Raw genomic sequence first — 27,594 nt, 5'->3', positions numbered from 1 at the left:
AGCGCGTCCTTTTATCCTCTTCCGCCGTCGCCTGAGTGGTGGAATTTCGCAGACGGACTCCCCAATCGCCGGCCGATGTAGCGTCGACGGTCCCACCCCACTGTGATGGTCCTTCCGGCTGATGGTGTGTTTGGCACGAGGCTGTCCGCTTCGTGCGGGTGCGGCAGTCGGGGAAGGAGCGACTTTCTTATTATGCGCGCCGGCTGTCGGTCCGTCGCGACAATATATATATATATATATATATATATATATATATATATATATATATATGTGTGTGTGTGTGTGTGTGTGTGTGTGTGTGTTTATAATAATTCATTATACAGAAATGTCGACCTTCTAAAAAAATATTAATTTTTGCACTCAATACTTGGTCGCGGCTCCTTTTGCACGAATTGCTGCATCAGTTCGGCGTGGCATGGAGGCAATCAGCCTGTGGCACTGCTGAGGTGTTATGGAAGCCCAGGTTGCTTCGATAGCGGCCTTCAGCTCGTCTCTATTGTTGGGTCTGGTGTCTCTCATAGATTCTCCATGGGGTTCGGGTCAGGTGAGTCGGCTGGCAAACCAGTTACTAGTCATTTTGGCACTGTGGGCAGGTGCCAAGTCCTGCTGGAAAAGGAAATCAGCATCTCCATAAAGCTTGTCAGCAGATGGAAGCATGAAGTGCTCTAAAATCTCCTGGTAGACGCTGCATTGACTCTCGACTTGAGAAAACACAGTGGACCAACACCAGCAGATGACATAGCACCCCAAATCACCACTGACTGTGGAAACTTCACATTGGACTTCAAGCAACTTGGATTGTGTGTCTCTCCACTCTTCCACCAGACTCTGGGACCTTCTTTTCCAAATGAAATGCAAAATTTACTTTCATCTTCCCCATGCTTGTGGTTGTGTACTGAACCAGACTGAGAAATTAAAGGCTTAGGAAACCTTTGCAGGTGTTTTGAGTTAATTAGCTAATTCGAACTCTTCTCAGGTCAACATTTCAGTATTATAAATCCTTTATTCTAATATTTTGGGATACTGGATTTTTGATTTCCATGAGCTGTAAGCCATATTCATCAAGAGTAAAACAAACAAAAATAGAGACTTGAAATATTTCACTTTATGTGTAATGAATCTAGAGTATATGAAAGTTCAACTTCTTGAATTAAATTATGGGAAAAATGAACTATTTCACGATTGTCATGTAATGGGTTTAAAAAGACGGATGCAAGTGCAGTAAGAGCTTTTATTTAAGAGACGGTCAGACAAATCCAAATCGAAAGGCAATATACGTGGTCATTAACAGGCAAAGGTCAGGTGATCGGCAAATAAAGGTAGACAGGGCAAAGGCAAAATATGAAAACTGGGAACACAGAACAAAGGCTTGGTAATGACAGAGACAGACCAGATGCACCTATAATTGCTAAATATATAAAGCCCTAACTTTATGTTCTTGGCACAATTTCTATAAAAAAAAAAGAAAAAAAAGAAATATTGTCTGATGTATTTACTTGATTACTTATTTCCTTCCTTCCTGCCTCTCTTATTTCCTTCTTTGTTTCCTTTCTTCCTGCCTCTCTTCCTTCTTCCTTTCCTTCCTTACTCCTTTCCTTCCTTCCTTCCTGCCTCTTTTCCTTTCCTTCCTTCCTGCCTCTCTTCCTTCCTTTTTTCTTTCCTTCCTTACTCCTTTCGTTCCTTCCTTCCTTCCTGCCTCTCTTCCTTACTTCCTAACAGAGATAGAGACATGATCTATTGAGTATTTTAAAACATATTTAATCATTAAATTGCTATAAAATCAGAAGAGATATTCGAGTCAAAGGGACAGCCATCGTTAAGATTTAAACTGCAACATGAGGTTTAAGTGGCTTTAGTGCAGGAAAATTCTCATTGCTGCAGGGCATGACCTTACACACACACACACACACACACACACACACACACACACACACACACACACACACACACACACACACACACACACACATCCCACACACAACACTTACTCGAGCTGTCTGAAAGGCTGCCAGCCAGCATTGATGGCCTTTCCTCAGAGTTCTGCAGCTTAATCATACACGCATACGCATACACACACACACACACACACACACTTTTTTTTTAGATTAGTTTTTAGATCTTTAGAAAAAAATATTTTTTTAATTATCATAAGTCATAATGAATAAAGTAATAAAATTAATAAAAAATATTTAGATTAATTAGACTAATTAATTAGTTAGATGCAAGCTGTCCAGTCCCTGAGGCAGCGACGCAACCCCAAACCATAACATTTCCACCACCATGTTTCACAGTTGATATGAGATGTGCCTCCTGAAAAGCTGTCTTTGGTCTGGGCCAAACTTGTCTGCTGTTACTGTGGCCAAACAGCTCTATCTTTGATTCATCTGTCCAGAGCACATTATTCCAAAAGGCCTGCTCTTTGCCTAGATGCTCATTGGCAAACTGTAGTCTTGCAAAGGATTTTTCCTGGCTCACCTCCAATGCAGGTCAAATTTGTGCAATCTCTTTCTGATTGTAGAAGCATGCAGCAACAGTTGTAAGACTTACTAGCAGATCCTGTGATCAAATTTTGGGGTTCTTTGAATTTCCTGGGCTGAATTTGCTGGGATGACCATTCCTGGACAAATTGGCAAATTTGCACAACTTGTAGATGATTTCCCTTACAGTGGAATGATGTACTTCAAATAATTCACATTTTATTTTAAAATTTAAGAATCAGACTAGCAACTATATATATATGATCTGAAATGTTTCTTTACTGTAACATTAAAATTAAATTAAATTGTAAAAATTAAATTGCTTCTACTCTCTGCAATTTCAACCTTCTTTAAAATATTATTCCTTGTCACAGTGTACAAGATCCCACAAATCTATAACAAGCCGTGTGATAAGGTGTGCTCTCCATATCAGATTATACAATACAACGATTCTTTAATGATAGATCTGTGATTAAAGTAAAGTGCCTTGAAACGCACAGTGTTGACATAATTGACACTGAAACAGGAAGTCAGGGCGGGACATATCGATTGGCTCCTCCCCCTTTTTAAATAGCCAGTAGTGTTTAGCTTACCTCACATCCAAGCTGTACATGACAGTTACTACCATGGATTTTTATGTTAGGGGTGGGACACTTCATATTCTAGAGAGCATTTGATTGGACAGAAAATCTAATGAGAAGCTGAAGTGCAGAATGATGTCATCACAATTGTCATTGGCAGTAGAGAGACTGTACATTTTGTCATTGTTTTGGAGCACACTAGCTTAAGGCTAACATATTCATACTAAAAGCCACAAAACTTTTGATTTCATAGGTATTTTAAAGAAAATTACTGTGTATTTTACCAAATCAACCAGCGCAGACAATGGAGTCACATAAACATAAACATTCTGCAAAGTCGGCTTGAGGTAGTAAGGATATTTTTTCTGTCCATTAGCATGTTTCATCTATGTTTCTTGAGCGATTTTGTCTGTGACTCCAAAACTGAGCTAAAATTCAGTCTTTAGCTGGAGAACCGACAGCTAAACTGAACTAGCTAGCATAACTCTGATAATATTAATAATTAACAAATTCTTGGTTGCTGCGGTAGCGTTACTTTGCAACATGCTCAACTGCTGTTAAATAAATGTTTGAGGAAAATGATGATGACATCCCTGAAATCCCACTCAGATTGACTTGTGACGAATGCGAGGTAGTTCATTATCTCATAGCTGTCAGATTGACAGGAGGACATTTTATAGATTGTATAATATCTTTCATTTAATATATTTCAAAATTTTCTAATAAATGAAGTCTGAAGGTGATTTAATTTTGAGTAACTTTAGCATGTTTGGGTAAGTCCTTCCATTAAAATGCATCATTCATTTCTACACGGATGAAGTGAAAACAATTTAAAATGCATGCTGCACTCTCACTGCCAAATCACTAGCCGGCTAATCAATATCTCTGCTGGGGAACACTCAATCAGTGCCTCTATATTTTATTAAACATCCCACTGCAAAACATGAGATGAAATGCCAGAGGATGACTGAGGCAGCTTTTTATTCTGGTAACGAATGCACTGCAGCACGGCTGTCTGAAACTAAACAATTAAACAAACTCCAGTTATTACGGTGATGTTAAATGTACATGTGTGAACCAGATACTCACCATGGATGATTATGTGATTGTGTGTGTGTGTGTGTGTGTGTGTGTGTGTGTGTGTGTGTGTGTGTGTGTGTGTGTGTGTGTGAGTGTGTGTGTTTGCAGTTTTGCCATACTGTTTCTGCTCTCATTCTGTGGAAGGACATGACAGTATCTGGTATTAGTAAGCTAGTTAGCATCGCTGTAAACATGATCAACATTTATAAATCTATACATTTAAAAATTCTTTCAGAATGTTTGTAAAGTTAGCTAGCATTAGCAATAAAATCACAGAAATAAAAATCCTTTCAGAAATCTTGTCGAGTTCCCTTGTGTTAGATAACTGGCTAGCATTAGCAATAAAGTTTATAAAAATTCACAGACGTTAAAATTCTCTCGGAAATCCTGTCAGGTTAGCTCATGTCAGCTAGAAAGTTAGCGTTTGATGATATAATTATAAACATTTATGAATATATTTTAACTTTCCTCTCAGAAATCCTGTCAGGTTAGTTCATGTCAGCTAGCTAGTTAGATTTTGATGATAAAATTATGAACATTTCTGAATATATTTAAACTTTCCTCTCAGAAATCCTGTCAGGTTAGCTCATGCCAACTAAATAGTTAGCGTTTGATGATAAAATTATAAACATTTATGAATATTTTTTAACTTTCCTCCAGAAATCCTCTCAGGTTAGAACAAGCTTATGGTATTTATGTATATCATTTATAAATGCAACTTAATCCTCTCAAAGCCTGTCAGGTTAGCTCAAGTCATTATAGCTAACTACCTAGAGTTAGCACTAACGTTTGTAAAAGCTCATACAGAACAGAACACATACAGAACTGGCATTTGCAGCGATTAGATTGTGTACAAGATTTAGAATTTTTATATGAATAAAAAAATACTCTTAGAAATCCTATCGAGTTAGCTCATTTCAGCTAGCTGGCTATCAGACTCTGCGGGAAAAATAAGCTCAAATGTGAATAACTACTATTTCTTTTTACTTATATAGACATGGCTATTTTAAAATCTATGGTCATAGCCATATTCCAGTCCAGATGCCCAAAGCTGGGTTTATTGCCATTGTATATATATTTGGAATAATACCCAAATTCAAATTCAACTAGATTGAAAAGATTTCAATAATTTCCCCTTTTTTCCCTCTATGTCCCCAATCTTTTCATGGTTTCGTACCACTCACTATCCAAATCTTAAAGAAAATCTCTCCATTGTGGCTCAGAAAAACCTTCTAAAGCTTCAGCAAGATTGAAGTTCAAAGAGTTTGACAATCCTCATCCAGACGGGATTATTATTATTATTAGACCAAGAACCCATCAACCTTGGGGCGCTGGAGATTTGACAAATCTCAAATGAGTGACAGAATTAGACAAAAGGAAGTTTTTTGTGCAGAGTGTCTTTCCATTTTTGTTCCGTGAACTTTAATTAAGAACGTCATTAACTTTTATCTCTGTGACATCAAGTCTATTCTGGGACGTTCTCAGGATTTGAGAGTGTTTATATTCATGGGTGTTTTATTCCTCCTGACACTCGTGATGAACGACATTATATCCATCAGCATAATGTTTCATTTATCATAGTAAGGTCTCTGGTCTTTTTTCTCTCCAAAAAACAGGATGTGAAGTCAACGTTCTTCCAGTTTGGAGCGTCCATCCAGCAAGAGGCACTGCTGATGCTGAACATCATGGAGGAATACGACTGGCACGTGTTCTCCATTGTGACGAGCAAGTTCCCTGGATACCAGGACTTCATTGCCGTTCTTAAGACCACGGTGGACAACAGCTTTGTGGGATGGGACCTGCAGCACACCATCACACTGGATGCGGTGGAAGGCGTGGATGGAGGACGGGCTCAGCTCCAGCTCAAGAAGTTGCAGTCGCCCGTCGTCCTGCTCTACTGCTCCAAAGACGAAGCTGCGTACATCCTGGAAGAGGCGCGCTCGCTCGGACTCACTGGTTTCGGATACATCTGGATCGTACCCAGTTTGACCACGGGCAACCCAGACATAATGCCAGACGAGTTCCCATCAGGCATGATCTCCGTCTCCTACGACGATTGGGACTATCCTCTGGAAGCACGGGTGCGAGATGGGCTTGGGATCATCACCACAGCAGCGGCGGCCATGTTGAAGGAGTTTGGTGACATTCCTGAAGCCAAGACCAGCTGCTATGGGCAGATGGAGAAGGCCAAGCTGCCGCCAAGTGCACTTCACAAGTAAGTGAAATAGGTTTGAGTGCTAAAATTTATTTAGTTTTCCTCTCATACATTTCATTAAATCAGACAATCAGTTAGGAACCAAAACTGTGCTAAGGTTCTTAAGCCTTGGCTAAATCTGTGAAACATCCTGTTTTTATTTGTACACTAAATTAAGCAGTTTATAGCTATACAGTAAAATATTCATACCCCCCCCCCCCCCCCCCCATAATGCCAGAATTGCTTTGCATATTTTAAGCTACAGTGTGTAGGATTTATTTTTGATAAAAATGAAACAAAAAAAATTAAAACATTATTATTGAGCCAGGGCACAAAAATACTTCATAACACAAGGTATGTTAAACAGCATCCCTTCCCAACTTTAGGCATGAAAGAAGTCTCATACATGGTGACAGACAGGAGCTTGCAGCCAATCAGGAGAGAGATTATGACTACGTTTACATGGAAAGCAGTAATCTAATTAATGACCTTATTCCGAATAAGATAATATTCAGATTAAGGTGTTTACATGAGTCGCTTTTAGACTATTCCTTTCATGTTTAAGTTTTACATATTATAGAACATAGTTTGATTAATGGCACACGTCATTACGTCCCCGCGCCACGCCATCCGACGTTCCCTCCAGAATTTCACATATCAACATACAGTTCATCTTCGTTATGGTACCGTATACAGTTTTTAGTGTTTCATTTTTCATTTTACAAAACCTTCAAGTGCAGTTCATTATTTGTCATGCTATACGTGCAAATACACGACTGCTTGAAGCCGTGGGCTGTATCCAAAACCGTGTACTTACCTTCTATAGAGTAGCCGAGATACATGTATTTCACCTACTATATAGTGCGTAAATACGCGGGTTCGGAAGCAGCCGTGCTCTCTTGTTTGCCGTGAAACTGTTGAGTACTGCCGTGTGTGTATGTGTCCTGTCACAGAATGCAGTGAAAACTCCCACACGACGTTAATAGTGTGATTAAAGTGATTACATGTCTATAATGCATGTAATGCGACTAAAACAGGAATACTCCACTTGTCTTAATTCGATTTGTGTTTACTTCAAGTATAACTTTAGTCGGATTAAGATGATCAATAATCACTGTTTACATAGTAGTTTCTTAATCAGAGTATCATTTTAATCGGGTTAATATCAGATTATTTTTGTCCATGTAAACGTACTGAATGGGATGAGGAAAAGGATTTAGGTGGTATTGATTTTTTTGGAAAGCTAGTGATCAGTAATAGCTGATTTATCCCCATTGTGGAATTTGTATCGTTACCTAGTTGCGAAGTTGTTGATCTTGAGAACTTGGAGGCATTTCTCTGAGAGAGTTTGTGTATACTTACTTTGTGTGTACTGTATATTTATTGCTCTGTATTTCAGCTAGCATGCTAACAGTATCTGGCTTGTATGTTGCATTTTTAAGCAAAATACACAGAATTATTTGATCATAAAATACATGAATAAAAATACACACATCAAAAGTGATAGTTTTGTTCTCTGTGTTGTATTTTAGATAATTACAGAGAGATTGTGGGTTAGACTCAGTTAGACCTCCAGTACCAGCAGGCGAGAGGTTTTGCTCTTTCACCTCGTACTCAGTAACTATGGCAGTTCAGAATATTTTTTACTTCTCGAAATGCCTCTGTAGTAAATATTGAAGAGGTGTAAGCAGATCGTTATATCCACAGGGTTGCCGATACTTGGGTCACATCCCAAACTGCACACTGCTGAACTAAATAGTTTGTCATTGCTATTTAGGCATACTATTTAGTGCGCCTTATGAGGTTCGGCACACAGCCTTGAATTCTCTACGAACGTGTATTGGCACTCGGATAATGGGGATATCAGCAGTCTAGGTCATAAATATATGTATATTGAATTCTCTTTCCCCATGTCCAGCTGTTTGCGTCCAGCTGTTTATATTGTCTATGCAGATGACACAACTTCAGTTGTGTCAGTACCAGGTGTGAACTTAATGACCAGGTCAGATGCTTATTTATCCAGATATCAATATCCTGACACTTGTGAAATGTTAATGGTGTAAAGGAACTGCAATGTCTCAAAGACAGTTTTACTCAGTCCTTTCCAGCAACATTATCACCTCAGTGTGTGTATGAGTGTGAATGTGTGTGTTCGAGACTCCCAACTGTCTCGTTGCCGGTGTATTTGCCACTGGACATGATGAGTAACACAAAGTGTGAAAGGCATTTGAGTGGAAATGTGATATTGAGACTGTGAAGAGGAAAAGACTTGAGATTAAAAAAGCCAACCAGGATATACAGAAAAGAGAAGATGGACGGGAGAGACAGGAGAGAGAGGTGCCTCATGCTAAATTTGTTGGAATTGTACCAAGTACATTTACGGCATTTTGGCAGACACCCTTATACAGAACGACTTACATTTATCCCATTAATAACTAGTAGCAGTTGAGGGTTATAAGGGCCTTGCTCAAGTGCCCAACAGTGGCAGTTTGGCAGTGCTGGGGTTTGAACTCATGACCAGTAGACCAATGTCTTAACCACTGAGCTACCACTGCACCAAGTAAGCGATATTTCATGTGAACAGAAATGCCAAAAGGGGCTATGTCTGCTGACCTCATGCTAATCTTAACCAGTACCTTTTTGTATGCACTGGCTTGGATGATTTATTTTACGTGCACTTGCTCTGTAATTATACTCTTCCATCATATTGAGAAACTTCAAGTACTCGCTCAATGCTGTGAAAAAACGTTGACATCTGAAATGCATATCAGACAAGCATCTCGTTGGTATGAAATCTTCTCATAAACACGGTAAACAGTAAACAGATGACCGTATTTGAATGCAGTACTGAATTCGATAGAGGCCTTCCAGGAGAATGAATAGATGAATGGAAGCATATTGAGTCTGTAAGACTTCAAGAATAGGAAATTAATCTCTTTGCACTGTGTTACATGACACACATTTGCAGCCGAGAGCGGGACGGAGTATGAATGAGCAGCAGGGAGTCTTGGCTAATACATTAAAGCACTCTCCAATTGTAAAGAGCTCTTGAAGAGTCCTGCTGTGATGTTCTGCTCATCCCTCTGCTCGTTTCTGCTCTCAGGTGGAACTGTTTTGCCCACGCCATGCCAGCCTTCGGTCCATATGTCCTGTCCGCTATGGGTGCCAGGACGGCCATGGTAAATGAGTGGAGAGGGGGGCTGGGATGTAGCGAAATGCCCCATTTACAGTGGAGCGAAGCTGCGCGAGGTGCCCGCTAGCGCAGGTGCTCCATCTCACATTCATCCAGACGAGATTGGCACAGATGGCTGGAGAAGGGTTCGAGCCGAGCCAAATCTGACGAGGGATTCGTGTTTTGGAAGGCAGCTGATCATGCGTGGAAAGCGAAAATGCCTTCTATTATGGAATCAAATCATCCAGGAGTGTTTTTTTTTATTTTTATAATGCCAAAATGTATCTCTCGGGTAGTCTTTAGGCTTATAGACTTTCTGTGTGCTGTATGCTGGATGTAATATTTCTAGATATTTTAAAACAAATGAAAAAGCAGGGACAAGGTGGTACAGTATATTGGAGTAGTGTCGCCGTCTCACAGCTCCAGGGTCCTCTGGAAATGTCTTGAGTTTTAGATGTTCTCCATGTGAGCTTCCTCCATGTTCTTGAGGTTACCTATTAAAAACATGAATGTTCCAGGGATAGGCTCCAGGTTCCTGAAGATGAATTAATGGAAATGCCAACTGTTGTGTCAGAATATTGCATATTCCGCTGTTACTCCTGCTGGTCGAGTTATCATCATTTCCTGGCTAACTATAGAACTATAGAACTATGGAAGTGTTTTTCTGTCGTCACTCCGTTTCTTATCGGTTTCCTTTGGTGTCACTGGTCATAAGCGGGTCAGCCAGTTGCTTTTGTAGTTGCTTTTCTCTACTGCTGTAGATACAGGCTGGGAAAATCGCTTCTAGTTAAGATACCTCCCTGCACCCTTAAACATTACATTCACGAGAACTCATTTCTGCTGGTTTTGTTATCAGGATCGTTATTTTTGTCTACATACTAGCATGATGGCAATAAGAGTTACAGTAAATTTCAGGTGATTTTTTTTGGTCCCTCCAGGATTGCGTGATTTTGCGATCTTAGAAATGAACGTAAAATCAAGCAAACCCCACAGTATTCAGAGGAGCTTGCAGTTTTTCAAAATTACCGTAGATCTTCCGCAGATTTGGGCCAATGCGCGTCATGTGACGTCATCACGACACACATTCAGCGAAAGCCCTCTTCGTATCACATGCGTCAAACGCGAGTGCAGCTAAAAGGCATCATTTACCAACAAACATCACTGCGAAAGAGCACGCAAAACTCTTTTGTGTGATTCAATTAGCATTCCTCAAAAAAAAGCACAATTTTCACACATTTTGAAACAAGCCGCAGCAAAATCAAGCATTTTTGGCAGCAACAATTACAAAAAAAAAACCTTAGCGAAATCCTGTACGGTCTGATTTTTATCACGATTTTTAATACAATTTTCCCTATCTACTATCAGCATTCTCACTTCTAGGGACTGGCTGTTATTTTGATTGCTACGTAGCAAGCTAATTCTTTTGCTAACTCATAACTAGAAGCATCAGAGCACAAAGTTATCTGCTCATATCGTCTTCTGTCTTTCCACCCATAATTTTTTAAAAGCGAGATATGTATTATATATATATATATATATATATATATATATATATATATATATATATATATATATATATATATATATATATTTTGTTTTTTTTACTCACTATAATACCAGTATAAAGTTTGCTAGCATTACTAGCAAACTGAAGAAAAGCAGATAATGACACAAGACCCAGTATAAAGAATGAGTTTACTCCTTTTGCGTTTTTAGAGAAAATAAATGGCCTGTCTATTGTGCTATTGCAACTTGTCAGACACAAATTGATTTCAAACAAATTGCTATCACAGAGCTAAAAAAAAAAGTGATTGCCCTCTCAGTTTGAATCGGCACGACGCCCCTGAGAGCATCCACAGAAACGAGGGAATTGCATTAAGGAGCGATTGTTTTGGTTTTATGGATGGTACGTCCTCCACTGTTTTCCCGCTCCGGATGACAGTAATGCAGATTCACTGAGAAACAATGCAGATGTTTGCCTTCAGATATGTCTTAACGTCTTAATTTTTTTTGTGGAAACAGAAGCACGGTACGGTAAATAAAAGCAACAATGACGGGGGGGGGGGGGACAATGAAGTCGCAGGCTGCATTTCATCTTCTTGTTAAAGTGGTGACGTGAGAAGTCGAGGTGAAATACTGTACACGCTCCCTTGACTGAGTTTTCCTTTATGACAGATTTATGGCTTTCATCTCGACTTGGTGTGGAAAGCAGAAAATTCAGTCTTTATATATCAGCGCTTGAATGACCTGTTAACGGTTTGGAGGTCGGAGGTCCCTTTTCTCTAGGCCTTGTCTCCCGTGGAACGGCTGTCATTCCTGTTTTCCGGACTTATAGATGTCCTTTATACGGGTCAGCGGGAGATCTGAGCGGAGCCGCTTCATATCTAAAATGCGTTGGTGTCACTCGGGAGTCTTCGGCATCTGCGGCCATTTCGGTGACCTTTTCTCAGAGAAGCAGCAGAGACCACTCGAGCGTACGAGCTGTCACGCTGATTGAGCTTTACACACCAGGTAATTTCATTATGCGTAGGTCAGGAATGACATCATCATGGACAATGTGCATGATCTGGACACGCAACAGAAAAATTACTCAAGTGTAATTTTTCACTGAAATGAAATGAAATTACAGCGAAAACATCAGCAACCACACCTCTGTGTTCAAACCGTATATGATTCATATGGGGAAAGTGGCAGGGCTTGCTTAGAATAACTGTTTCGATTACTAATCAGAGTTAATTTTTAAAAATGTGATTATTAGAGATTTTTGTTAAGACTTTAATTTAAGCTTATTTAAGGTAATAAACCGTTTGTTAGCAAGTAATACATGGGTTATGTAACAATAATGCATGATTAGTTAATGATTAACTGTATAATGTTTAAAATGTGTTTTTATATCATATATTCCTAGTTTTGGTATCAGGATAAACACTAACGCTAAATTACATTTAATTATTAAACAGTCCTACAAAAAGGGGGGAAAAGTGAGGTGATGGAGAAGGAAGTGAGCCGTGGAAAAGAAACGTCTGCGATCCAGAAGAGTGTTAGATTTAAAAAAGAAACTTGAAACTGGTTTGGCTTTAAGAACATATAATTTGGAGACCTTTAACTGACCTGGATCTGTCCTCCAGGGAGAAGAGGGCACAGCTAATATAGCCTGCACAGACACACACACACACACACACACACACACATACACACATGCATATTGCCTGTCCAGGAGTATCAGCGTAGCTCAGTTTGGCCTACTTTACATCAGATACACTTAGTATTCTTTTTTTTTTGTTGCTTTGGCTCTGCTCTGCAGATGAAACACACACACACACACACACACACACACACACACACACACACACACACACACACACACACACACACTGCACACACTGTATAACACATGGGAAGAGGTAAGCCTAGCGAGCTCATGAGCAAACACAGTTATAACAGGCAAATCCATAACCATAATCCACACACAGGCAGAGAAAAAGGTCAAAGGCAGAAAATACTGAACCAGTAATAAACGAGCAAATGTGCCTCATTGACTCAGCCAACACACACAAAGACAAAGAACAAATAAAGATGTGCCCTTCTGCTCAAATGTTCTCAATAATTTCAAACATATTTTGTTACGTGCCACATATACACTCCAGTGGCCTCCAGAAATATCGGAACTAAAAATGAATCGCAGCAGTGTTTTGACATTAAACATATGGGGGATATTGCCTAGTTGCCTGGTTTTAATTTACATGGCAATTATTTCAAACTTAAAAAGCCCCAGGACTGAAAAACATCGCCAAGGCACTCGTGACATCCTTTTTTTAAATCGCACAACAAGTTTTCAACATTGTTCAGAAGGAACCCGAAGGACCGATTTTGTATCTTGGACCCATTTGAGCTGATTATCTTCTGGAAAGCTCCATCTTTAGTCAAGTCATAACCACATGGCAGAGCTAACCAGGATTTGGGATGAAATATCCCGATATGTAGCAGAAATCATGAGCCTATGGGACAAAAAAAAAGTAGAGAAAAAAATGTATTGGACATTTAGTACATTTCGCTTATCTGTTCGATTTAAGGATGTTTTTGGATCAAATAAATAATAATAACAACTCACTTTATAATAAATTCTCTGAATTAAATAAATAAATAATACGATTCTCTGAATTATAGCTAGTTCTAAATAATTCAGTCTGTGTTGCTTGAGGTTCTGGATCTGCTATTGTTCCCATTTTCTCCTGCGGTAGGGGCGTGGCTTAAGAACTCGATTTGCATATGGGTCTGAGGAACTTTTAACTGACTTAATTTTGAATCTTATGGAAGAATTGTTTTCAACGTTTCTTGTTTTGTGTTGGTTTTAAGGCCCATTGATATTGTTTTATGAAATGTTTTGCAATACTAAGCATTTCAGAAAAGTTTCCTTCAGTAGTTCACCCTGTGTTTTATTTCCCAGTTGAGTGGATTAAGGTGTTAGTACCACTTTATTAGTGGTAATAATAATAATAAATGATTTCCAAAATCAGGCATTTTCAGTGGGGCATTTATGTTTTGTTTTTTGCATGAAATACTCTTTAAGTAAAATTTACCAAAAGTGATTTACTTGTTTTATTTGTACAGTATTTAAATAATTATATTAAGAAGATTTTACTTTAAATTACATGAAGTAAAAAAAAAAGTAAATTCTCCTGAAATTAAAAAAATCTATTTTTTAAATCATTATTTTTCTGTGTAAAGCATCTAGTTAATGGAACATGACTAGATATACGTAGTTGGAATTAGTTGATATACAGTAACCAAGCGATTATATACCTAAACAATAATAAATAAATGTTACTAAAAATAACATTTGGCCGTTTTGTGATGCGAGCATTGACGGAAAATCCAGAATTACAGAGTTCAGGGATTATTGTTGTAGCAGGACGTAACAAGTTCCTGGTAAAGGATGTGATTTTATTTTGCTGTAACATTAAATAGTTTTTTTTGCCTTTCAGGATGCTGGAGGAAAGATAAAAGCAGACAGAAGTAATAAAATATGTTATGAATATACTGAAGACAGGTTTATACCCACATTTCAATTTGAGTCAGTTGGTCGAGTCAGTATCTGGCTTCATGATGTTAGTAGATTTCATCAGCATGCTGGCGGGCAGGTCAACATGACGATGGTTCACTCACAGACAACAATGTCGCTTACCAAAGCGTTAATTTCATCTCTACGGATGTGTGATGTGATGTGAGATTCATATTTATGTAATGTATTTATTTATTTATTTGTTCTCTTGCTGAAGAGTGAAATCTGTAGAGACAGGAAATCAACAAAGTGGTGAGTTTAAATCAGAAGGGACCCAGCGGTATGACCTGAGGAACGCCAAAGATCCAGAAGTACAGAGGAGAGAAACCACAGCTAGCTCGCCATATTACTAAAGTATTGGCCTCAAAATGGATGCACCAATCCTACTTTTGATACAATAACAATATCAGAGCTTCAGTTTTTGGTCAATACTTGATACTAACGGAAACTTCTCAGCAACCAAGTGAAATGTTAATTGTTATCAAGTTACGAAAACGTCAGTGGTGTGATGGTGGTGTTAATAAAATGTTTAGCCTTTGACGTTTTCGTAGCAGTGTTTCTGATTAAGACACATCTCCTCTGAGGTCCTCCGTATGAAAAAAAAAACATTTCAAGGATAATATGATTGATTTTATGAATAGTGTCATATTTATGTATTTAATATTGGCCTTGAATGAAATTCCATCATTTTGTGTGTGTGTGTGTGTGTGTGTGTGTGTGTGTGTGTATGTACAACTTAATACTGCTTCTTGCTTAAGAATATCACCCAAGAAAAATATGCTTAAGTTCAAGACCGAACCGTGAGATGTTTTTGGGAAACTCCGCCCCCCTGTGTGTAACTTTCACGTAACTTCTGAATAGCATTTAAATCAGTAGTTATGTCTGAGTACTGCATACTGATGTGCGCAACTGCTCGGAAAGTTGGGAAGACGCCCTCAAGTTTGGCATATGACATCATGTCAGCATGATAAATAAACACACTGTCAGCAGTAAATAAAACATCACTTCACTACTTTAAACGAGCTTATAGCAGTAAACATAAAACAACATAGACATAAATATACCATATTGACCATACAGGTCGCTGTTTTGAGAAAGTAAATACATCATAAACTCACTGATGTTAGCTGGCTAGCTTGTTGCTAACACAACACATGCTTTCATGGAGGTGTTCTTTGATTTTTCCACTTTGTACTCAAACCGTTCGAAAAGGACAAACTTCCAAATGCATCATAAGAGTCCTGGGATAAGGAGAGTCTTTATGATTACCACAGCAGTTCTTACAGTGAGAATGTCCACTGAAGAAAAAGTGTGATTCAGGTGGATCCTGGATCCGTGGACCTGGTCACTCCCTTATTTATAGTCTTCCCTCTCTTTTATTTTGGTTGTACGAACATCTCTAGGTGACAGGGCACGAAGCCCCTGCTGCCGTCCTGAAGCTCAAATAAAGACATCATGTGGAAAGTTTCCGGGGGAGCAGTAATTGGCGGGAAGCGGGTGATCCAGGGCTCCAGCGAGAGCATGCAATAAGACACAGCCGGGTGTGAAAGCAGGTCTAAACTGAGTATCGGAAGACCTACTGAGAATGGAAGCACATCCCGTAAAGGGAGAGAGTGGGGATCATCGATTTTGCTTCCTCTCCTGTGGTTTGATGTAATTGGATTCAGCGATATATATCCAGCCTGATTGGAGCTTCACGGCAGACTCGCGCACTCGCCTCTACCAAGCTTCCAATCAATTCAACAAGGCGACACCAGTTCAGCAGACCCGCAGCTGTAAATTGGCGAGAAACGCACTGCCATCGGAACTGAGCGGCTCTGCCCTTATTCATTAAAATAAAAGGCTCATAATTACAGAAAATCACTTTGCGCAGAGGGGTTTCTATCCATCTGGCATTTTTAAAGGAAACCCTTTCGTGCATAGTGTCCACACATACAGTACGGACAGTAAATTTAAGGCTGTTTTTAGGAAAACATCAACTGTAAATCACCTCCAAATCAGTTACTTCATACTTCAACTATTTAATAAATTTAATAAGCTGAATCACATAATTTTTTTCAAGAATATTTCTATATTTTGATCCAAAGTGATATTTTCTATAATTTTGGTCATCAACAATAAATATTTTAGACCTCAATATTTTTTTTAAATAAATACAGTAGATTTTTAAAAGTTATTTCAAGTATAATGTTTTACCTTTTTTTTTCTTCTTTACTTTACTATTTATTTACTTTGAAACTGTTTTCAAATCTGGAAATGTTTTGAAATCATTTACGCATTAAATAATAAAATGAAATAAACTTATTTAACATTGAAAATGAAACGAGTTAGCAATTTATTTAGTAAAAAAAAATGCTGAAGAAAAGACTAAATATTGTCAAAAATAAATATGTGGCAGAAATCAATAAATACTACAGCGAGGGATTTTTGTAACAGACCGTGTGGTAATGTGTGTGCTGCGTTCTCAGACTATTCGAAAACCAGCAGGTGATGAAAATTTCCATTCAGGCTTAAGTGTAAAGTGTAAAATTCATCCGCAGTGTAATGCTGCATTCGACTAAAGGTCGTAACTACTAATTTCTGACTTCCTACTAAGATAAATTCCCCCTCGACTGGAAATTCCCTCTCAGTAGTTCAAGTGACATCAAAGCAACATGACTGCTCATTGTGATAAGTCCTGTCACATTTCTTGTTCACCATTAATGTCACACCATTTCAATATAAACATGTGACTTCACCTAAACCCTATCTAATTACAGCAGAATGTTTTATTTTATCTGAAAGAACAAACAACTGTGGGAAATGAGTCAGCACGATCTTAAGCACAGAATGTCATATAATTAACAGAATCAATTAAATATCTAGTAAACATAATTAAATAGCATAAAATATATTGCCATCACTGAGACTAAGCGTTCATATAAACAGGGACTGATCTAGAAAAAGGACACGCCCAAAACACTATTTTCTGCCGCAGTGCCCCACCCCATTGTTTGATTCTGGGAATTTTCAGGAGGCTGATGTGTGATCAGAAGAAGATATGATACAGGTGACACGCTCAATTAGCATTCGATCGTTTTCTTTTTTGTACGTGTATGTGTTTTTACAGCTAAAACATAAATGCTTAACAACTTAATACTGAAGACAATAGTGCACAAGAGAAATGCGCTTAAATTCAAAATCAAAATATCTTGTAACTGCCTGACAAACTCCGCCCTCTGTGCGTAACTCTCATGTACAGTAATATATACATAGCGCTTAATTCAGTAGTTACGTTCAACGTCTGAATACTGATGTTTTGGTATTAAATCCGCACTTCGCTCTGAATACGTCGCATTACAATACTATTACACTAAAGCTTATGACTTCAACTTGAAATTCCTACTCGGAAAGTTGCGAAGCTGTTTGTAGCAGTACGTAGTGACTGAACCCGCCGCTGTTTCGAGGAAATTCACGTGAGATGCTTTGCGGTAGCTGAGATTCTCAATGAGTGATTTCTCAGTAAGAGGCTGTATTTTTGTCTTATTAACCATTTTTTAAACACTCATATAATTTATCTTTGGATATGTCAGAAAGCAAAGACAGCAGTTTAGTTTCCAGGTTAGTATAATAAAAAATAAAAGTTAATCTCATCTTTGGCGGGCAAATGGCCGAACGCAGCAATAGAATCAATGGAAAAGAGAAACAGAATAACTGTTCTGGGTGAGTCAGAATGCTGGCCATTCATGCCAATGCAAATTTTTTAAGGATGGTACTTTCCAGCACGTGTCTTGCATAAGCCAGCCTTCAGCAGGTTTTGAGAATGCCGCATCAGCACAGGGAAAATTAGCTTTCAAAACACTGCTGATGTATAAAGAAGAGAAAAATAACTTTTAAAATGCACAGCACTTTAATACAGAATCAACAAAGGTTCTACTGTATTTGTGTCTCAAATAATGCCCTTGTTTTTGTAATAATATTACAAAATGATGAAAGTATAAGCATTGCTGAGTTTTATTTATAGCCTACTGGTTAAATTTAACTTGATATTGCTTCTCAAGCATTTATTATTTATTACTTTTTCCTTTTGTACCCTCAAAAATGAAAGAAAATTCCTAGAACCGCCTCTGAATAGAAACGTTGTGTCCCTGGAAAACAGTCAATAGGAAAGTAAATATATTTGTTTTCTGGCAAATATATCGCTGAAATATTCACATTAAATCTCATCGTATTACAGAAACATGACTGTTCTGAACCACACACTCGGCTTTCAAAGAGAACGGTGAGAGCTGACTTCATTGGATATCACAGCAGCATGATTAACCATGCCTCTTGATTATATATTCAATTTAGTCCCGCCCCCTTTTACAATTTCACTATGTTATAGCTGCTGTGGTTTTATTTATTTATTTATTTATTGGTTTCTTTTTTTAAATTGTTTGTTCTTTATTCATTCTCATTTTCTGTTTTGCTTTTTTGAGCTCGGGTCACAAAATAGGGCTTAAAAATTGGTGCATTTATATTTATTATACTTTATATTATATATTTTTTTTTTCACAGTTTGTTTTTTGTTTTGTATTTGGCTCACAAAAATAATACTCAGTAATATTTATATTTATATTATTTACATTATACATTCCTTTGCTTAATTTTTTTCCCCCTTTTCATTTTGTGAAATGTTTGGATACAACACAGGTTACTTAACACAACAAGTATAATATGTACAGTTCTATTTAATATATCATTTATATTTATATTTAATTTATTTATATTATTTTTATTTGCTTTTGCTCATTATTTCATTTTAATTTTGTAAAATATCTTGATGCCATCACCGGGAAAATACTGTATAACGCTGTGGTCTCATGCACAAAAATAGGCCCAACAATATCTGTATTTAATCTATTATTCTATTTTATTTTGTTTTATTATTTTTTTTTTTTATATTCTGAAATATTTGGATTCTGATCAGGTTTTTGAAGGTAGCATGTGATGTGATGGACGTGTGATAAATTGTCTCACACCTTCATTTATCTCCTTTCCCAAAAACCTTTACATGCCATCTCAAGCATCTCTTCTTCCTCTCTTTATCACATCTCTCTCTCTCTCCCTCTCTCTGTCGCTTTGTCTCTTTCTGTCTCTCTGTCTCTCTGTCTCTCGTTCCCATCACAGACAAGGAGAAAAGACAAAGGAGTGTCAGTGACAAATGCAGATTTCATGTGATGCTAATAATATCCCAGGCAGATTTTTCATCTTTGCTTGACACGACATCTGATTTCGGTCAGTCGTTAGGTGTCCAATGGTTCATTAATTCCTCTTTTTTTTGGCTCTGCAAATGACCTTCATACATTACTTTCATCATTAATATCAGCAAGACTGAAAGAACAGATATTTCTTTATATCACTAACCTCATAACCTTGTGTGTGTGTGTGTGTGTGGTAGGTACATGATGAACGTGACGTGGGACGGCCGGGATTTGTCCTTCACCGAGGATGGCTATCAGGAGAATCCCAAACTGGTCGTCATCGTCCTGAACAAGGACCGTGAATGGGAGAAGGTAGGGTTTTATTTAATTAATAATTTCTTTTTATTAAATCTACATTTTTTTGCTAAACTCCTGAGAGATTCTGTTTATTAAGAAAAAAACTAGGTTTTTTTTATATACATTATTTGAAAAAAGCGTTCTCCACTGGATAATCGCAGGTTCTTAGCGTCCAGAAAAATGACGCTTTCTGATTGGGCCAAACAAAGAACTTCTAAGGAACCTACATTTATATAGTTCTTTATATAGAGCAAGTCCTTAATACCTTAAATCACATTCTCATAGATACAAACCCACGCGTGTGTGTGTGTGTGTGTGTGTGTGTGTGTGTGTCATCTGGATGATTTGATTGTTCCTCATGCTTCTCAGTTATATTTTTAGCTCTTTACAGAAAGCACAGCTCAAAAGAATAATTGGAATGTGGAGCAACAATAGGAGCAATTGATTTACACTGTCTGGACCGCAGTTCGGTCAATATCAGTAGGAGGCCTAATTGGAATGATCAGACCTTTACTGAGAAACCTGGGCTCTTATGATGACCATGGTTTCACACATCCGTGATCTGAGAGGTCTACCACTTCATCACGGACCGATAAGATCGTAGCGACTGTAGGAGCCATTATACCACGGACATTCATTTTCACTGTCGCTGGGACCTCACCACTTCTGGATCGTTAAAATTTGCAGTAGTCACACTAATTATTTGTCATTGGATTTGTTCTATAGAGGCATAAAGTGTGTAAATTAGACCCGGGAGCTTTAGGTCTTATTTGTATGAAAGCATTCCTTTTTTTAAGACGCAAATGTTTGCTTGGACTTAGTTTGAGATATGTAACGCTTTCTAAAGGCCAGCGGAAACTGCAGCTGCATTCCAGAGGTATTGATTAGCCGTATTATTTCAGGTTAGTTACCGCTGCAGTTAACTAGCATGGAGAAACAAGAGCAGGATGGTGACAATTAACCCTCACAAGTTCACTACTTTAAACATCATCATCCATTTTATTTTACAGCAGCAAAATAGTAAAGTGAATTATTGAACATGTGGAAGTGTAATGTAGTATTAAAAAACCGATATGTTGCTAGAGTGAGATCAGGTTTTTTTTACATTTTGTCTACGTTTATGTTTTGTCACCTTGGTCCTGAAATTCACCATTAAACCCATCTTAGCTTATAATAACTCCATTTTTTGTTGTGATGTTTTGTCACAACTGCTTTAACAGGTGTTCACTATAAAAATGTTCTTATGTGTTTTTTCTGTACAAGACAACTTGGCAAGAATGTTCTTTCCAGAAATGAAACCTTTTTGGTTCCAACAAACAACCATAAATACCCCAAAAACAGGAAACAGGAAGTAAAACTCAAGTGTCCCTGAGTTTGAGAAACCAGTAAAAGTTCTATATAAAATTCTACCACAGTATGTTTTCATATAATAAAGGATACCAAGGAGGTTAAGCATTCTTTATTATCCAATGAACCCTCAAAATACCCTTTAACAACATTTTTCCCCCTAAGAGTGTACCAAGCAGATCACACACTTAAAGAAACAAAAGAGTTTATCAAATTGTACTTTTAGGATTCAATGGAGAATTAAGGCATCTTTGCTTCCAACAAGTGTTTACTGATAGGAAAACACTGCTATAGTTTTACACATTTCAAAGTCAAAAAATATAAAACAGCACAATCTCATGACTTAGCCTGCATTTGTGTTATGATCATGAAAATATCATTTTAAATACAGGGGATCCCTCCTACTAGCAGTACAGATAAGTGGTATTTACAAAGATGTATGAAATATTTGAAGCCAAGACTATTATATTCAGCCCAAGCAGAACATAAGGGTTATGTTACATGTGTCTTTAGCCAGTCCGATCTCGCTGCGTCTGGAGCGCTACAGATTCTCTATACATAACTGCATTGTTCCATAATTTTTTCATCCTCTCGCTTTTTACTACCACAATACTCATTGCCTTGCTCCTTGACTTTCCTCCTGTCTCCCGGCCTGTGGCTATCTCTTGAACTTTAAACCTCCGCTTGTTTAGTTGCTTCAGATGAGCTTATTAAAAGGACAGCTATAAAGATCAAGCTGTTTTTGATACCAAATTAAATCTGCATGAAGGCAATTACATTCATTAAATCTTTGTCAAGTCACCACCTGTTGATGTTTATTGAAAAAACGGATGCTGGGTGAGGAGTAGCTTCATAGATTTCCTTCCAACACTCCAAAAACAAAGACTTTATCCTAAATGTAGTCGATCGCCCATGATGTGTTTGGAGCTATGAGGCTAATGTCGTGAACCCAGTAGTGAAGTAATTTCTTTACAAAAACAATTCTTTCATCAACATGATTTACCCACAATGCTGTGTGATTACCTGTTTATAGCAGTGCAGTGGGATTTAGCCCTCGCTTCATCTCTACCTAAATAGAGCGATGCAGCGGCACTTTAATCCTTCAGTGTGTCCAGCTCTCTGACCTGTACACTCTTCTAAACAAATAAGCTTCCAAAGCTTCACCTTCCACTCAAATGCCATAACCATCAACGGCATCACACGTGCAACTCAGCATCCTATAGCTGCATTACATTCTGGGACTTTGAGTCCAGTGTTTGCACCAACATCTCCACTGCTTCTACACAGGAAGTTTCATTAATATCACATTGAATGTGGCTCTCGAAAATCAAAATGAGTGAGAAAAGAAACTCTTTTGTTTTCAGGAGCTAAGAGTTAAATCTGAACGTGGCAGTCCATCCTCAGCTCTGTAGGAGTCACGCTGCCTGAGGAGGATCAGCTCTGTGACAGATGCAGAGATTTTCTGAATGTAATAGGAGTGTAATGCGGCTTGGCACTGTGCTGTGTTGATATTAATCTGACAAAACCGATTCATCAGTAATGAAGCTCTGGGTGGAGGAAAAAAATTTTACTCAACTCTCCGTGAAGGGCGTTGCTCTGTTAATGCTGAGCTAATGCTGCATACATCAACACACATCACCAAAGTGGGAAACTCATCGCATTTCTGGATTTCAAATTATATGGACCCCATCAGTACAGATTTATTTCACAAACACAATTATTTGAATTATTCACCTCGTTATTTAAATAATATTTTGCCTATTAATTACAGCCATAGAGCTTTTTTGAAATCGTCATTCGCCTTCTTGGTTATGAGAAACAAACTGGGATGTAGGAAACTAAAAGCAGGAAGTAAAACAGTGCACACTCAGGGTATGTTTGAGTGGAACCCTGGTTTGCCTTGTGAACTCTACTGAGAAAGTTATTCGACTCTGAATCGACTCACCTGCAGGAGGTGAATCAGATATGCCATATGTTTTGGGTTGCCGCATTAATTAATTAATTATTGTGAACTGCTAAAGTGAGCCATAAGACACAAACTGACGAAGCGTGTGAACCAACGAAACAAACAAGAAGAGTAACTAATTATTTTTAAAATCATCTGATCATTTACTGAGTTCTGGCTCCATGTTCTCCGTGCTTGGGTGATTTTTGTGATTTCTACGCAGACTTGGTAAAGGTTTATTTAACTTTTTCAGTCACTGTATTTCTAAACAATAAATTTACAAGGAGGTTTTTAGCCCTAACCGACCTTCAGACAATTGTTTTTCTTTTCTTTTTTTTTTTTTTTTGGTTCACTGAATTATGTGCAGTGTGAAATTTATCCAAATCAAACAGCAAATCAACCAAAAGGAAAATTTCACTCTAATTCAGACTCAGCAAACAGACTAATATGTGTGAAAGCTTCTCTGTAAAACCTGTGAACAGTTCTCAGAGGAACCCTAGAACACAGCTGGGTTTATTAATCCATTAAATTTGTCATTAGATGCAATTTGACATTTTATCACATTTCATAACTTTCATAAAATAGCATTTTGGTTGGAAAAAGATGAAGTTACAATGTTTCCGTGGTTACAGGAATACCTCTGATTGGTGGGTTTTGCTTAAGGATCGTGTTTTTTTGTAGTATTTAATCAAGAATTTGGCAATTAAACAAAAAAAAATACCACCGTGACACCATGGGTGTTAAGTTCTTTGTTTGATACCAGTCACAGAAACAGAATTTGGAGTCTGCACTGGCTGATTTCCTTTCGTCCGTGCTTGGGAAGAAGTCACACCGACACCATCGTTCAGTGAAAGCTTCTTAGTTTAATGATAAAGGAAGCATAGTATATATACACACAGAAATATTGATAAAGAATGATGAATGTCAATTGGAACAGGTCACAGATAACATCAAAACATCTATTACAGTACGTATGTTCAAGTGATATAACAACTAAAGACTCCTAGTCTACCAGATAATAAGAGAAGAAGAAGAGCTGAGAGAGAGAGAGAGAGAGAGAGAGCTTGAGGATAAAAGGCGGGATGATTAGGAATGCTCAAAACAACACATACCAAGAACACAAAACTATTTGGTTCTGGTACATCGTCACACAAACTAGAGCCCTTCAGAACTGAGACACGGAGATCATGCCTGAAACTCATCAATGGGTTAATATCGGATGATATTAGCAGCAGATTAGGAGCAGCGTTTTGCCAGAAGTTGTGAAAGACGTCATAAAAGTTTACGAGCATTTGAATTCAAAATGTTGTTTTCCTGTCCGTATAAAAGCTAAAAAAAGTCCAATGTCTTTTAAAAATACCTCAGTCTCTTTTTTGTGCAGATAATGACAGCTTGCTGAAAAGCACATTTGCGTAAATGTTAGTCATTATTACAAAAGCGGGCGTTTGCATTCCCCGCCGAACACGAGCTTCACATTTCATAAACATCTGTTGTGTCACGTTCATTAAAAACGACAAAGTAGATCTGATGCAAATGGTGAACACACAAAGAGAAGCGATTAGCTTAGCCCTTCTGCTGGATTCAGGCTCACCGTTTTCATAAACGTCTGAGTGTCATGCGAACACAGCGGCCGGCTAATTGATTTATTTTTGCTTCCAGACATGGTTTTGCTGGAACGAGTGTGCTGTGTGTGGTGTAATAGATTAATCGTAGAGGCTGGTGTGATGAAGTGGAGTTACTGTTACCACCATGAAGTGGATTATTTTCCTCTAACAGATCATCCTAAAGTGTTTTATTCCTCTTATAACACGGCAATTTGCCAGTGATTACAAGTTTGACATAACTTTGCATAACATTTAACAGTTATTTACTTCTGGGGTTCGAATACCGCTGTGCGCAATACGACCATAAACCTCGACGACTTTCCAGGACTGATACTGTACTCTAAAACACTTATAATGCTGCATACATGCCTTAAACATGCAATCACATGTTATTAATTTACAATCACACACTTGGCAGCACCTTAATTACACATCAACCTCATGCCATATAATCCATTATGATTTAAAGTGCTCTGCAGGCCAATACTGCACTCTTGACTTCGCTCGACGGCTTCTTTTAACCTGCACCCGGAGCCCCTGATCTGAAAATAGCAGTTAATCATAGCGCTCGAGACGGCAGATATGATTGCAGTCTGTGAACTCCAAACGCTGCCTTGAACCTGGACTTAATCAAAAATGGAGTTTGCTCTTGGAATTTCATTATTGACAAAACTGCAGGACAGAGACACGCTGACCTGGACCCCGTAGGCTCCGGCACCGAAATAAATATTTATCTGTGAATCCTCGGGCTGATTGAGGACTCGGCTCGGGATGACGAGGAGATCCAGAGAGGTGTGACAGCTGAGCAAATAGACACAGACGTGTGTTTTTTTTTTATCCATCTCTCTTGTTTTTTCTCACAGCGACACATATAAACTTCGACAGACACACACACAGACACACACAGACAATCTGCACTAAAGATGGTGGAATGCCCTAAGGACTGGCTTGGAGTGGCCAATCAGTTGTTGTCGGTGTGAAATGGATCGGTCTGGCATCTCGCTGGGTTGATGGCAGCAGCTACAAACCATGTGTCTCTGCCACCTGGACAAGTACTGCATCTCTGACATCCAACTGCTTTCCTACAGGCGAGAGAGAGACAGACAGACAGACAGACAGAGAGACAAAAATGCTTTTAAACTGCCCTCTTCAACTTGCCCTAGTTTTATCTAATGCCATTTACAAACAAACAGCAAAAAACATGGTTTAAACCACAGTACTCTTGAATTCTGGATTCTGATTGTCGGTTAAATTTTCTACTAAAACAACAACTCTTGACAATAATGGCTGCAATATCGCAGCAGCTCATTTACAAGAACATGTACGGCAGATGCTTCACGTAAATGTGTTAAAAAATAAACGTGTGCAATCATTGATATGGTGAAGTTTTCTATTAAAGTTAACATTTATGTCTCCAATGTCAGAAAAGCTGTACATTATCTGACATTATCTTCAGTATGGAGGCATATTCAGTAAACCGATTTGCGGTTTCTTAGTAACTTGAAGTGACAAGCTGCGGCCTTTTACTTCAAGAATGAAAAAATTGAAAGGATGTTGAAGGAACAATCGTTTATAACCTGCTACAAATGTAAAAACGTGAGAACAGAAACTATATTGTGTCTATCATGGACATTCCACAACATTGGCAATCATCATTGGCAAATTGCTGTAGTAAAAAACACACCACAGGGCATGCTGTTATAGGAAAATAATCAACTTTTCACCTTGGAACAATTTACTCTGCGTTCCTTTTGCACTAAATCAATAAAATGAACGGACACAGAGATCAGTTCCAGATAATTCCTAGCATCTAGCTGTAATCACTACATGCGTCTCTGTGCGATGGAATATAAATATCTTGGCAAAAGGCCAGCTGTATAACATACGAAGCTAAACGCAGCAGTGGAGCCAAGTCCCGTTTCAGAGGACTGGAGGAGGCAGCGAGAAGAAAGGATGAGAGCTGATCATACTGTATTTATTACAGAATGTTCTATTTTCATATAAGGCTCTCTGGAAGTGCAAAGCCCTACAGGAACACAAAAGCGAGATGTAAATAAACGGACACGCTTATTATGGATTGGCTGAGTTTAGCGGGTCGTGTGAGTTTCCAGTAAAACTTCTGCTCAAACTTTTGTTTAGCAGTAAACATTCTTTCAAGATAGAATGCAGAGAATCACAGTTTATATGACAAACAAATATGTCTTAAATATATGTTGCCTCATGATAGCAAATATATGTTGCCTCCAGTTAGCTTATGATAGCCAGATGGCTAGCATTAACAATGAAGATTATGAACATTTAAGAACATTTAAGGCTTTAAATCTTTCTCAGAAAGATTAGCTGGTTAGCATTAGTGAATATTATGAACATTTAATGACGTGGCTTTAAAATTATTCTTAGAAATCCTGTCAAGTTGTCTCATTGTAGCTAGCTGTAGTTAGCATTAGCAGTAAAGATTGCAAACATTTAAAAGTATAGCTTTCAGTTTTTCTCAGAAACGCTGGCAGGTTAACTAATTTTAGCTAGCTAGTTAGCATAAACAATGAGGACTATTTACATTTAAGGACATGGTTTTAAAATTTTCTCAGAAAAATCTGTCATGTTAGCTCA

General features: G+C 38.1%; 1 protein-coding gene across 1 annotated transcript in view; it reads left to right on the top strand.

The window, feature by feature from the left end:
- grin2aa (glutamate receptor, ionotropic, N-methyl D-aspartate 2A, a) overlaps window positions 1-27,594 on the top strand; it is a 148,519-nt gene that overhangs the window by 77,400 nt on the left and 43,525 nt on the right. The window contains exons 3-4 of the mRNA XM_017484032.3: window positions 5,755-6,353; window positions 19,989-20,103. Of these exons, the coding sequence (XP_017339521.1) occupies window positions 5,755-6,353; window positions 19,989-20,103 (714 nt within the window). The remainder of the gene's footprint in view (window positions 1-5,754; window positions 6,354-19,988; window positions 20,104-27,594) is intronic.

The sequence above is a fragment of the Ictalurus punctatus genome, chromosome 2 (genome assembly GCF_001660625.3).
Source record: "Ictalurus punctatus breed USDA103 chromosome 2, Coco_2.0, whole genome shotgun sequence".
Classification (NCBI taxonomy): domain Eukaryota; kingdom Metazoa; phylum Chordata; class Actinopteri; order Siluriformes; family Ictaluridae; genus Ictalurus; species Ictalurus punctatus.
This window is presented reverse-complemented; position numbering and strand designations above follow the sequence as displayed.